The 12906-nt window shown below is 49.7% G+C and overlaps 1 protein-coding gene across 1 annotated transcript in view; it reads right to left on the bottom strand.

Annotated features, from left to right (window-relative positions):
• The window catches only part of LOC307194396 (keratin, type II cytoskeletal 75-like), a gene marked incomplete at both ends in the record, with an annotated part of 28640 nt that overhangs the window by 2127 nt on the left and 13607 nt on the right, over positions 1 to 12906 (bottom strand). The window contains 11 exon segments of the mRNA XM_079937494.1: positions 875 to 951; positions 957 to 1094; positions 1236 to 1361; positions 3243 to 3397; positions 3400 to 3406; positions 4235 to 4330; positions 4690 to 4743; positions 6878 to 7084; positions 7592 to 7703; positions 7705 to 7958; positions 7961 to 8177. Coding sequence (XP_079793620.1) covers positions 875 to 951; positions 957 to 1094; positions 1236 to 1361; positions 3243 to 3397; positions 3400 to 3406; positions 4235 to 4330; positions 4690 to 4743; positions 6878 to 7084; positions 7592 to 7703; positions 7705 to 7958; positions 7961 to 8177 — 1443 coding nt within the window.

The raw sequence follows: 12906 nt of genomic DNA, 5'->3' as shown, positions 1-12906 counted from the left end.
ATTCATTATAAACACAGACAGAACACTAAAAAGGACTACCTACCTACTACCTACATTATGCCACTTAATTCTCTCAACAACCCCATTAAGTAGGTTTTATTATCTCAGTTTTACAGATGGCGAAATTGAAGATCAGAGAGGTTAATTAACTTGCCCATGATCACAAAGCTGGATTTGAGGTCAGATTCATTTGACTCCAAAGCGCATATCTTTGGCCATTAAACTGAAAGATAGCTAACATTTATTGACCATTTGCTGTGTCCCATGCATTGTCCTAAGAGCTTCATATATAGTCCCTCACTTTGGCCCCCTTAATAACATATAAGATAGAAACTGTGGTTATCCCCATTTTACAGGTGAGGACTGGAGAGATGAAGTAATTGGCCCTTGGTCACACAGCTGGTAACTGGTGAGCACAAAGCTCCCATGGGGCTTTGGGGATCATGTGACCTGGCCTCTTTATTCCATCACTAAAGAAATTGAAGGCTGGGGTTGGGCAGGGGAGGGGATGCTGAGTTTCCTAAGCTTACATAGCTAGTTAGTGGTAGACCTGTCAGCCCAAATCCTAGGACAATTTATTCTCAGTTCATACCACATATCCAGACCCACCGTGTAACCAACTTTCTCCTTTGATAGAAGTTGATTACGGAGATCCAATCAGCTCCTAAATTTCTATGGGGTGCTAAAAGAAGTTACACCTCAAATGTGGGAATCTGCTCATGATTTCCCTGGAAAGAAATTGCACCTGTATTCTTTGTCATAGTCCAATTCCACCTGCGTTTTGCTCCCTTTTCCAGGCAAGGAGGGGCCTGCAGCACCTGAGCCCCTAGGAATGCCCAGGCAGCTGGGATGGAGTTGGTGCATCTGCCCTCACTTGCACTCCTCGCCCTCCAGCAGCTTCCTGTAAATGGCGACCTCCATGTCCAAGGCCAGCTTGATGTTCATGAGCTCCTGTACTCACGCAGCAGCTGTGCCATGTCCTGCTTGGCCTTCTGCAGGGCCTCCTCCAGGTCCACCAGCTTGGCCCGTGCATCCTTGAGGGCCAGTTCTCCGTGCTGTTCCGTGTCGGCGATGGCTGTGTGCAGGCTGGCACACTGTAAGGAAAGGAGGAAGCCGTGAGCCTTACTGCTAACCTCTGGAGATCTGGTGCTTCTTGGGTAGGAGTCCTGTAAGAGTGGCAGAATGACCCGGAAGAAATGAGTGTGTGGGGAGCTCTGGGCCCTGCCAGAATGTACCTGCATCTTGACGTTGTCGATCCCGGCTCTCAGCCTCTGGATCATCCGGTCCGTCTCAGAGATCTCTCGTTTGGTGTTGCGGAGATCATCGCCGGGCCGGCCTGCCGTGACCTGCAGCTCCTCATACTGATGCCACCAGAGTAGAGTCAGTCACTCCATCAAACACTGGCAAGGGCACTGTGCACCCAGCCTGGCCCTCGGTGCCCTGAGCGGGCCCATCCATTCACTGATCGTTCGCACATTCCCTCGCTTGTTTCTTGAGCACATCTACTCGCCAGGTGTGTCCTGGGCTCTGGGAATATCATGAAGAGCATAATCAGAGCCCTGCCTACAGTTTTCTGGCAACAGTCAAACCAGCATATTATCGAGTTTATGGTTCCGAACTGAGATGAGTCCCTTAGGAATTGAACAGTGGCTATGGGGGTGTGATAAAGGAATCTGACCTAGATATGGGAGTGGCTGCGGGGATGGGCAGGGAAGTCCTTCAAGAGATGGGGATACTTGAGCCGGGCGCTGAAGGCTGGGAAGGATTGACTTAAGTGACCGGCTTGGGGGAGAATATTCCAGACCGGGAAACAGCCTGTGTGCGAACACCCTGGGATAGGAAAGCGCACGCAGAGCTCTAGGAGTAACAGGTGACTTGGCATTGTCCTTGTGGGGGTGGTTCTTGGTCACGGGGCATACGTCCAGACCAACTGTGACCATGAATTTTGGTGGCCCTCCTGACACAGGTGTTGGGGAAACAGGGAGGAGATGCAGGGGAACGGTGTTGGACGGTGTCCAGACTGTAGAGTACCCCATTCTGAAGACTTTGTAACAGAATCCTCCATCTCAAGTGGCTCTCTGTCTAATAGTGCGTATCCAGGACACACTCATTTAGGAGAAATAAATGCACCCAATGTCCTCCAGCAGCCTGAAGAAAACCCACGCCCTTGCCCAACAGAAGAAGAGCCCCTGCCTGAGTGAAGATCTGTCCAGTTTTGAAAGTGCTGAATAGTTCACCTTCTTCGTTTCTAGACACACACAGTTAAAGGGAACAGCAGCCTTGCCAGCAAAGGGAATCGTTCGCTATACATTTCAACCATCCCACCTGGAGTTAAGTGCATCCCACCTCCACTTACCACCAAGGGGCTGCCTCGCCCTTGCACCCCTGGCACCTGACACCCTGCTTCCTTTCTACCACGTTGCAGTGGTAGGGACTAAGTCCATGCCCAGATCAGGACAAGGGATGGGAGCCAGTTTGTAGGTGAGCAGCTGCCCCAGAAAAGCACCTGCATTTGGCAGAGAATTGATCTCATGGGTTGGACCATCCATGCTACTACACCCCTCCAAAGCCAAACCTTCTGGCCATCTGCGTCTTTGGATAGTAGCTCTCTGTGGTTATTCCAACCTCCCTCTTCCCAGTACAAACTCTTTTGTTCAGCAGTGTTCATTTCTGCCTTGCAGCCCCACGGGACCGCTTGCTCAGCCTTGAACCCCTCCCTGCTCCTTAGCAATCTTTTCCTCTCATTGCTTCCAACACAGACTGAAAACCCACCCTTCCTGGAAGTGTTTTATTAGTGCTTTTTCCTTTCTGTGACTGTTCATTCACTTCATGGCCTCCCAGACCTTGGATTCCTTTTGTAGCTCATTCATTTACAACTTTGTAACCCTGCTTGTCATATAGTAGGAGCTCCGTAAATAAACAAGCCCTTTAGAAAGAGTTTTATGACCGTTTCTTGGTTGTTTGAGTCTCATCCAACCCCCAACCAGTTGCAAGTGGTGTGGGGGCTGTGGCTGTCCTTTTGAGCACCCAGCATTTCTTGACCACATATCAGTGTGTGTGTATTAGGGTTTCCGCATGCATTTCAAGCTTAGTTTTCATAGTTTTCAACTTGGCTCCTGCCAAGTTGAAAGAAACAGGAGTGCTCACATGATTCCTGAGGCTTGTGGCTAGTAGTTAAACAATGATTTGGGGCTTCAGAGAACACTAGCCCTGGAGCCTATCACGGAGGTGCCCACGCTCACCTTGGTCTGGTACCAGGACACAGCATCAGCCCGGCTGCGGTTGGCGATGTCCTCGTACTGGGCTTTGACCTCGGCGATGATGCCATCCAGGTCCAGGCTGCAGTTGTTGTCCATGGACAGGACCACCGATGTGTCGCTGACCCGGGTCTGCATTGGGACAGTTCCTGCAGAGCCAGTTAACTCAGCATCACTACAGCAAAAAAAGAAGGGGTCTCGAAATCATGCAGTTGACCTCCCATCTAAGTCAGGAATCCTTTGGCAACCCCGGCAGGGATTTCCCAGCTCTTCTTATGCCAGGCATTTGATGGAGGGCGAGGTCCCATGTCAACCTCTGAGGAGTTTCTGGGTCATAGATCAGTGTGATGGGAGTGTGCCCTCAGCATCCCTTCTCAGGGCTTCCTTCTGTGTATTTTCCCTGAGTATGAAGGATGAGTAAGTGTTCTCTGAATCCAAATTATATCAGGTTGAATACGACTTATGTGATTCATATGCCAACATTAAAGGTTTCTTCGGGATTGGGTGATTTTTCGGACCCTGCTCCCCTCCCCCTGCACAGTGTGAGTTCATCACTCTCTACCCCTCTCTCCCCTTCCACAGACCCAGGTCTCTGCCATCAGAGTGGCAGTGCCCAGACAGAGGCATCTTCAGGGGCCAAGAAACACCCTGACCAAAAGGCTGAGGGGCAGCTTGCCTTATGAACTTTCTGGGATGGAGAAGGGAGACGTGGGTCTTAATTCCCTGGGAATGTTACCCAACGACATGGGATTTTAGGAATCAGCACTCCCTCCTTGCTAGGCCATGGGGTTGGGGGCAGAAGCCTCAGAGGTGGGGTGGGGTTGAATGTGGCAGGATTTCAAGCAGTTCTTCCCAATACCCATGACCTCCTAAGCCCTCCATCCCGGGTAGAGGCACTATATGGATAACACCCTGCCACATCCTTTTCTTTTCAGGGTCCAGACATAGGAGGGACAAACACACTTGCAGGCTCTTACTGCCTCAAAGAGCACCCGGAGGAAATTGGTCCCTTTGGTCAGAGAGTTGACCTTGGCCTCCAGGTCCACCTTGTTCATGTAGGGGGCATCCAAGTCCTGGAAAGACGGCACAGAATGCTCCTCTGAGACCCTGGCACCAGGCAGCAAGTCCAAAAGAAGCTGGGCAGACTCTTCCTCCATGGCCCTTACAGTTTGGATTTTAGCAAACTCTGTATCTGGAGTTTGGGGTTGGGGGTGGGTGATTGCTGGGAACTGCAGGCTCGAATCTCCTGGGCTAACCGAAACCCAAGCAGGGTCATTGGGGCCATAAATACAGAGGGAGGATTTTGGCAGGTTTGAGCTATCCAGATATTCTCAAGGTTGAAGTCACTTTTCTTGGGCGGCCTAAGGGTCCATCACCCCACACTCCAGGATTCGGTTTTGAATTTTCTCCTTTGAGAGACATTCCCAACCACTTTCTTCAGAGCCGCAAACTCATTCTCAGCAGCCGTGTGCTTGTTAACTTCATCCTCGTCCCCGTAAGCACAGAGGAGAGAGGGCGTGCTTGTGAGTAAGGGTTATTTTTTGTTTTATTTTTTAACATCTTTATTGGAGTATAATTGCTTTACAATGGTGTGTTAGTTTCTGCTTTATAACAAAGTGAATCAGTTATACATATACATATGTTCCCATATCTCTTCCCTCTTGCATCTCCCTCCCTCCCACCCTCCCTATCCCACCCCTCTAGGTGGTCACAAAGCACTGAGTTGATCTCCCTGTTCTATGTGGCTGCTTCCCACTAGCTATCTATTTTACGTTTGGTAGTGTATATATGTCCATGCCACGCTCTCACTTTGTCACAGCTTACCCTTCCCCCTCCCCATATCCTCAAGTCCATTCTCTAGTAGGTCTGTGTCTTTATTCCCGTGTTACCCCTAGGTTCTTCATAACCTTTTTTTTTCTTAGATTCCATATACCTGTGTTAGCATACGGTATTTTTTCCCTCTTTCTGACTTACTTCCCTCTGTATGACAGACTCTAGGTCTATCCACCTCACTACAAATAACTCAATTTCATTTCTTCTTATGGCTGAGTAATATTCCATTATATATATGTGCCACATCTTCTTTATCCATTCATCTGTTGATGGACACTTAGGTTGCTTCCATGTCCTGGCTATTGTAAATAGAGCTGCAATGAACATTTTGGTACATGACTCCTTTTGAATTATGGTTTTCTCAGGTTTTATGCCCAGTAGTGGGGTTGCTGGGTCATATGGTAATTCTATTTTTAGTTTTTTAAGGAACCTCCATACTGTTCTCCATAGTGGCTGTATCAATTTGCATTCCCACCAACAGTGCAAGGGTGTTCCCTTTTCTCCACACCCTCTCCAGCATTTATGAGTGAGTGTTTGATTGAACTCTTCCCAGACCGAGGAGGACTGTACTGGTGCAACAGGAGCTAAGAAACCTTAAGTTCTTCCCAGCTCTTCCGCTGACCTGTGTGTGACTTTGGGTAATTCACTTAACCTCTATTTCTCCCCCTGTAAAAGGGGAATAATTTCTTCTGCCAGAGTTTCTTTTTCCCTTTTTTCTTTTGTAAGACTAGAAGGTGAGCGTGCAACTGATAGGAATAGAAATACATATTGATGCAACTCCATCCTCTTAGAGATGCACAATTCCAATCTTTAAAAAATTTTGCTGGGCTTCCCTGGTGGCACAGTGGTTGAGAATCTGCCTGCCAATGCAGGGGATACGGGTTCGAGCCCTGATCTGGGAAGATCCCACATGCCGCGGAGCAACTAGGCCCGTGAGCCACAACTACTGAGCCTGCGTGTCTGGAGCCTGTGCTCTGCAACAAGAAAGGCTGCGACAGTGAGAGGCCCGCGCACCGCGATGAAAAGTGGCCCCCGCTCGCCACAACTAGAGAAAGCCCTCGCACAGAAACGAAGACCCAACACAGCCAAAAATAAAAATAAAATAATAAAAAAAAAGGCAGATGCTTGCTTTACAAAAAAGAAAAAAAATTTTTGCTGCCTCAAGTGCCTGCTGGAACTGTGGGGTAAACTTTGTTCAGGACACTGTTCCGGTCGATTTTGATATATTTTCACTGAACCTCAGGGCAGTCATTTAAGTAGTGTGCTTTTAGTGAGTAGGTGTTGCTCTAACTCAGAAACCAAGGGTGAGCCAGCTAAGGGATTGGCGAGGACCATCCTTTCTGTTAGATACCTCACCTACTGTAGCCTGGGTGATGGCAAGTCAAAATTGCCTCCCCTGAGGAGGATCAGATGGACTGGTTTATACTCTAGTGTGCATCTGGGAAATGCAGGTGTCTCAATAACAGAGCCCATGTCCAGCAGAGTTAAATAATAAGCCGATTATAAAATAATATATTGCTTTCCAGAGTCGGAATCTTTTGTGAGATGACGCAGATGTCCCTTGGCAGTCATGGAGACAGACAGAGTAGGCTTCTTGTTAATAGTGATGCATGAGATGAGGGTCCCTTGGTTACCCCATACTTTGCTGTCTTCTTCTCATGAGATAATGACTGCAAGTCCAAACCTCCCTGACACGGGCATCTGCTCCTTCACACCCCTCTGGTCCTCATAAAGAGGAGTTCTGGGATGACTGCATGTGATCTAAGGGTCTCCCACTCTCACCTGACTTTGAGATCTTCCACGACATCCTGCATGGTTCTCAGCTCAGCACCCAGCCTGCCCCTCTTGGTGGTGACGCTGTCCAACTGCCACTGGAGGTTGATGTAGGTGTTGAAGATGGGCTCCAGGCTCTGCCTCACGGTCTTGGTGCCCTGCTCCTGCAGCAGGCTCCATTTGGTCTCCAGGACCTCGTTCTGCTGCTCCAGGAACCGCATCTGGATAGGGGAAGAAGAGAGTGAAGTCTGGAGAAACTGGGGAGACAGAGCCAGACACCCCAATTAATACGGGAGAGAGGAAAAGTATGCCCATCTGCCAGTGATATAACTGACAACTCCACGTCAAAATGGAAAAGCCCATCATGCCACCCCGATGTTCTCTGGGGCTCCACAGAACTAGTGCAGTGGGCCTTGGAGGCCTCCATTCCTGGGGTAAGTGTCTCTACAACACCTGCTCTGGGTTAAGTTAGTTTGCCCAGGGAATTTAACAGCTTCACGCTTCCCTCTGTGTTGACTGAACCAGCTGGCATGGCTCCCAAGGAGGATGAGGGGGAATTCCCACAGGTCCTGCAGGGCCCCACCTGCAAATACCTCTGCCCCCGGGATTGCCGAGTGGATGCGCTTTCCCACAGGGAGGTCGTTGGGTGACTGCTGCGCTCTGGCCGGGGCCTCTCCAAAACTTCCTGCCAACTCAACCGCATGGACCAGATGCAGCCCCCGGCTCACCTTGTCAATGAAAGAGGCAAACTTGTCATTGAGGGTCTGGATCTGCTCCCGCTCTTCTTTCCGTACCCACTGGATGGTGGGGTCAATTTGCAGGTTGAGGGGAGTCAGGAGACTGGTTGATGGTGACCTCTTGGATGCCTCCAGGGGGACAGACGGAGAAGCCGGGGCCCCCATAGCCCCCTCCAGTTCTGCCCCCATAGCCGAACCCACCACTGACCTCAATCTCTCTGCTCGCCCTGCCATCAAAGCCACTTCGGAAGCTGCTGCACCCACTGATGGAAACCCGCTTGGTCCCCCCCAGGTTGTAGAGGCTGAGGCTTCCACAGCTGGTCCCAGCACCGCTGATCCTTCCCATCCCTCCACTGCCCACCCCGGGGAGTGGGCCACAGAGACGGAGCTGAAGCGAGAGCGGCTGGTGGCTAGGGTGGTGGCTGAGGCCATGCTGAAGCCCCTGCGGCTGCCTGTCTGGAAGGTGAGAGTGGACTGCCTGGACATGGTGGCTGGGAGAGGCTGGCGAGGAGAGCTCCTGATGTGGGTACGTGTGGAGGGGGATGGAAGAGACAGGGCAGCTGGGGCGCCCTGCCCCCTGGGCTTTTATGGGCCTCTGGGAGGGGCGGGGTGTGCTCAGGCAGGCCTCTGATGGCATCTCCTTGGCATCCACCAACCTTGAGCCCACACTCAGCTCCCCTCTGGAAACAGTGTAAAAGCCACTGGTTGGTTCCCTGACATCCCTCCCGCATGTGGAAACTCCTTTCTAGTCGCAACTTGATCAGCAGATGAATGAGAAGCACGTAAATAGCTTTCAGTCACGTCCTAATCATGATCTTATAATGGACTCAGAAAACACTGCCTCATTTCTAAACCGCTCTCTTAGGCCTGGGACCAACTCCCTCTTGTCCAAACATCTTGTGTCAACCCCAGTGACTGCGGTTCACTGTTTCCCATTCCTTCCTATCCCTTAGGTGTGCATCTTATTCCTGAGCACTTTCTGGGCAAATATCCCCCCTCCCGACCCCGTCCCCAGCTCAAGCAGTCCCTGCAGATCTTGAAAATCCTTCTCTACACTCACCTTTATCAGGAATCCAGCCATTTTGATTGCCTCTTTATTTTACTCCGAAGCTGCCAACTCTATTGCATGGGTCACACACGACATTCTGGGGCGTCAGTGTGTGCGTCCGTGCACGCATGTATGTCCTGTCCATTCCTGTATAACGTGACCCTCAAGGCCAGGTCTTCTGCCTGCGTGGAGAGCAGTTGAGAGAGTGGGAAGATGGGTTTGAATCCCGGCCCTGCCGCTTCCTAGTGGTGAGACATGGGGCCAGTCATGAAACTTCTCTGGGCCTCGGTGTGGGTGTCTGTAAAGTGGGGTTTGTGATGATTATTCATGGCAAAACAGCTTCTGCAACACTGAGGACATGTAAATGCTGAGCCAATGTTTGTTGTGTCTTCTTTCCTGATATAATCACGCATGTGTGAAGGAAGTGCTATCAAGGCGTCTGTCCTGAGCGAGTCCTGTGGGGATTCGAGAGAAGCACAATGCACGTTCTTTTTCCTTAATAACAGGCTTGTGGTCCTGTTGGGAAGACAAAATGAAAACACACTGAGTAACTTATGAAAAGGTGGTACGCGGTAAAACACCACCTCTTGGCTCTGTTTCAGGTCGCCTTATTCCAGAAGTCTCCCTGACTGGCCGCTTTTCCTATAGATGGCCAAGGATCCTGACCCTTTAATCCTTCATCAAAAAGCCCCAGTGGCTACACTGAGTAGAGGACTTGCTTTTTGTTTTTTGGGGTTTTTTCCCTGTTAGTCTTAAAAAATTTTTTTAAAATATTTTATACAATTTTAAAAGGTTACCTTCCATTTACAGTTATTACAAAATATTGGCTATATTCTTCATGCTGTAAAATACATCCTTGTGGCCTATCTTACACTCAATAATAGTTTGGACCTCCCACTCCCCTACCCCTATATTGACCCTCCTCACTGGTAACCAGTTTTTGTTCTCTATAACTGTGAGTCTGCTTCTTCTTTTGTTATAGTCACTAGTTTGTTGTATTTTTTAGATTCCATGTATAAGTGATATCATGCAGTATTTGTCTTTCTCTCTCTGACTTATTTCACTTAGCATAATGCCCTCCAAGTCTATCCGTGTTGCTGCAAATGGCAAAATTTCAGTCTTTTTTATGGCTGAGTAGTATTCCAGTGCATATATGTACCATATCTTCTTTATCCATTCATCTGTTGATGGACACTCAGGTTGCTTCCATATTTTGGCAATTGTAAATAATGCTGCAATGAACATAAACACACGGAGGTTAAACAATATGCTACTAAGCAATCAATGGATCATGGAAAAAATTAAAGAGGAAATCAAAAATTCCTTAGAGACATGGGACTTCCCTGGTGGCGCAGTGGTTAAGAATCTGCCTGCCAATGCAGGGGACATGGGTTTGAGCCCTGGTCCAGGAAGATCCCACATGCCACGGAGCAACTAAGCCCGTGCACCACAACTACTGAGCCTGAGCTCTAGAGCCCAGGAGCCACAACTCCTGAGCCTGTGTGCCACAACTACTGAAGCTGGCACACCTAGAGCCCATGCTCCACACCAACAGAAGCCACTGCAATGAGAAGCCTGCACACCGCAAGGAAGAGTAGCTCCCGCTCGCTGCAACTAGAGAAAGCTCACATGCAGCACCGAAGACCCAATGCAGCCAAAAATTAAAAATAAATTTATATTTAAAATATACCTAAAGACAAATGAAAATGAAAACATGATGATCCAAAACCTGTGAGATGCAGTAAAAGCAGTTCTCTTTTCTTTTTTTTTTTTGATTCTTTAAAAATCGAAGTATAGTTGATTTACAATATTTCAGATATACAGCGAAGTGATTCAGTTTTAAGCAAAAGCCGTTCTAAGAGGGAAGTTTATAGTGATCCCTGTAGGTCTTGTTGACTGTGTCCTCCAGCCCCTATCCGTCTAAATTGATAAGGAGTCTCCAAGGCTTCTCGTTCCCTTTTGTCTTCATCTCACATCCCGGGGGCGGGGGTGGGGGCGGAGTCAGACAGAGAAATCCTTAGATCTTCTTTTGTCTTGCTGACTTTTTGCTTCTTGCAGTGGTTTTGGAGGATGGGAGAAGCTGAAATGTATTCCGTCTCTGTTTTGTTGATGAGGAAACTGAGTCCCCACTTGGTAAATGAAGGAGACCAACATTGCCGAGCTAGAGAGAAGCAGAGCCCCATTCCGTGGTCTCTCCACATAGGGGTCCTTTCAGAGGTGCACGTGATGGGTTGGCAGACGCTCGCCAGCCTCAAGCAGCAGCTTGGCCCTTGGAGCGGCAGTTCTGTTTTCTGGACTATTTCCTCCTCGGGGCTGAGGCCAGGGAACGGGCCTCTCCTCCATTGAGAAATTGCTTCAGAGTCTCATTTTCCACAGGGAACCCGTGAATCATAGCTTTTGTTGATACAGACCAGGAGGAGCACAGGAGTTCTCTTGCCTGGTTGCCAACGCGTCCAGATCCTAGCTGGCGTGGTGAATGCGTCTGCAGTGGAAAGAATAATCGTCTTTGCTCTCTGTACTCATGGCATGATGATCTTTCTCCCAGAAGGGACACTTGTTTCCTGAGCCATGCTGAGGAAACTCTTCAGAGCTTTCCAGGGAACAGAAGCTTGTGAGGGGTCAAGGCTGGGAGAGCCTTTGTTGGCCCGTCCACGGGAATGGGGGTCACCGCAGCTCTTGCCCATTAAGCTTCCTGTGTGGAGGATGCTCCAGGCTGCTTTCCCTCCTGGGTCATGCCTTTCTTTCCCACACCCTCTCCTGGGAGCCTATTCCAGGCATTGCCGTCTCATCTTGTTTCCAATCTTGTTTCCCTTGGCCATCACCTCTTGTCTGGGGTTTCCCACTTCCTTCCTTCCCTCCCTCCTCTCTCTAATTTTCCTACCTGGACCGTTGTTTCCAAAGCTAGATTGTCTTACTCGTTGACTTTGGTGAAGTAGATGGAAACAGATATGTCTTACCTCTCTTTCTCCTTCACTCCCCCCTCCTGTGACCTTTGACCTTCACTGTGACCTTTACCCTGGTGGACCATGTCTACCTGAATGCCTAGGACACCCTGGCGTCCCACTTTAAAACCTCAGAACTTAGAGACTATGACATCTCTGCTTTCCTTCCTGCCAACGAGGTTTCTTTTTCGATTTTTAACCTCCTTTATAATTCTGCTTTGAACTCTCCCTGCAAGAAGCCTTCTCAGATAAACTGTGCCCAAGACCAGCCCCTTCACACCTGTTCCCTGAGCAGGCCTGTGTGTGGCTTGCGCATCGGCGTATTGTTCCTCCTGCCTTGGTTTCCTGGTGGTCTGGAGGGTTGGGGTGTGTCCCCTTTCCCCTGCCCTGCCTCGTAGCACCCTACAGAGAGTTGTGACTGCAGCTCACTGGACATAGGTTGTCTAATTTAAAGAAGAGCTTTAGGAACATATTCCTTTCTGTTCTCCAGATCTCCTGAGTTTCTCCAACACTGTACTGTTGGGTCGTCTGGGAGGAGTTTTCTTGAGGTTTGAGGAGTCGTGGATGCAAAAACTATAGTATGGGCTCTGGTGCCCAAGGCTGGAAGTTTCAAACTCCTCCACTTCCCCGTTCCTGCACCTTCTGCTCGGGTTGGTCTCTCCCATCCTTAGAGGGATACTGAGGCTTTTGGTTGTGGTGGACTTCAAGGAGACTGGCCCGAGGTGGCAACCAGGGCTTGAAGTCATGGGAAGAGGGGAGGAAAACATGGAGGCGCACCTCCCAAGGCCATGGGGGTTGGGGGCACACCAAGGAGTTTTGGCTTCCAACCAGGCCAGGGCCAGAGTAGGGCAGGCTGGAGGGGGCAGAGGGGATTGGGTCATCCTCTAGAGCATGCTGGCTGATGCTCAGAGCCAGGGTCCCTGGGTACAGTGTCCGAGTCCCCAGGCCTCAGCCACCCACCCCCAATCCCTCAATATGCTAGATGCATCCCAGACAGCCCTCTCCTACTGTCTCAAGGAGTTCTGCTTGTAGTTAAAAACTATTTATTAGCACTTGCTATACGCCAGGTGTTCACTGATGGAGGTACAGGAGATATAGCAGTGAACAAGGCAGACAACCCCTTCCCTCCCGGAGCTCACATTGAAAGAGAAAGGGGGTGGGGCCATCTGGAGGTTCAGTCACAAGCTGAGTCTCACAGCTTCTGGGGACTGAGTACAGTGATGATCATTCTGTTGCAGTGGTACCTGAGACATCCCACCAGAAACACTTTTCAACCCTGACTGTTCCTGCCGGGGCAGCCGACTTCCTCAACACTT

Source organism: Stenella coeruleoalba, assembly GCF_951394435.1.
Source record: "Stenella coeruleoalba genome assembly, chromosome: 11".
NCBI lineage: Eukaryota > Metazoa > Chordata > Mammalia > Artiodactyla > Delphinidae > Stenella > Stenella coeruleoalba.
The sequence above is the reverse complement of the archived record's forward strand: the minus strand, read 5'-3'. Positions and strand labels throughout refer to the sequence as shown.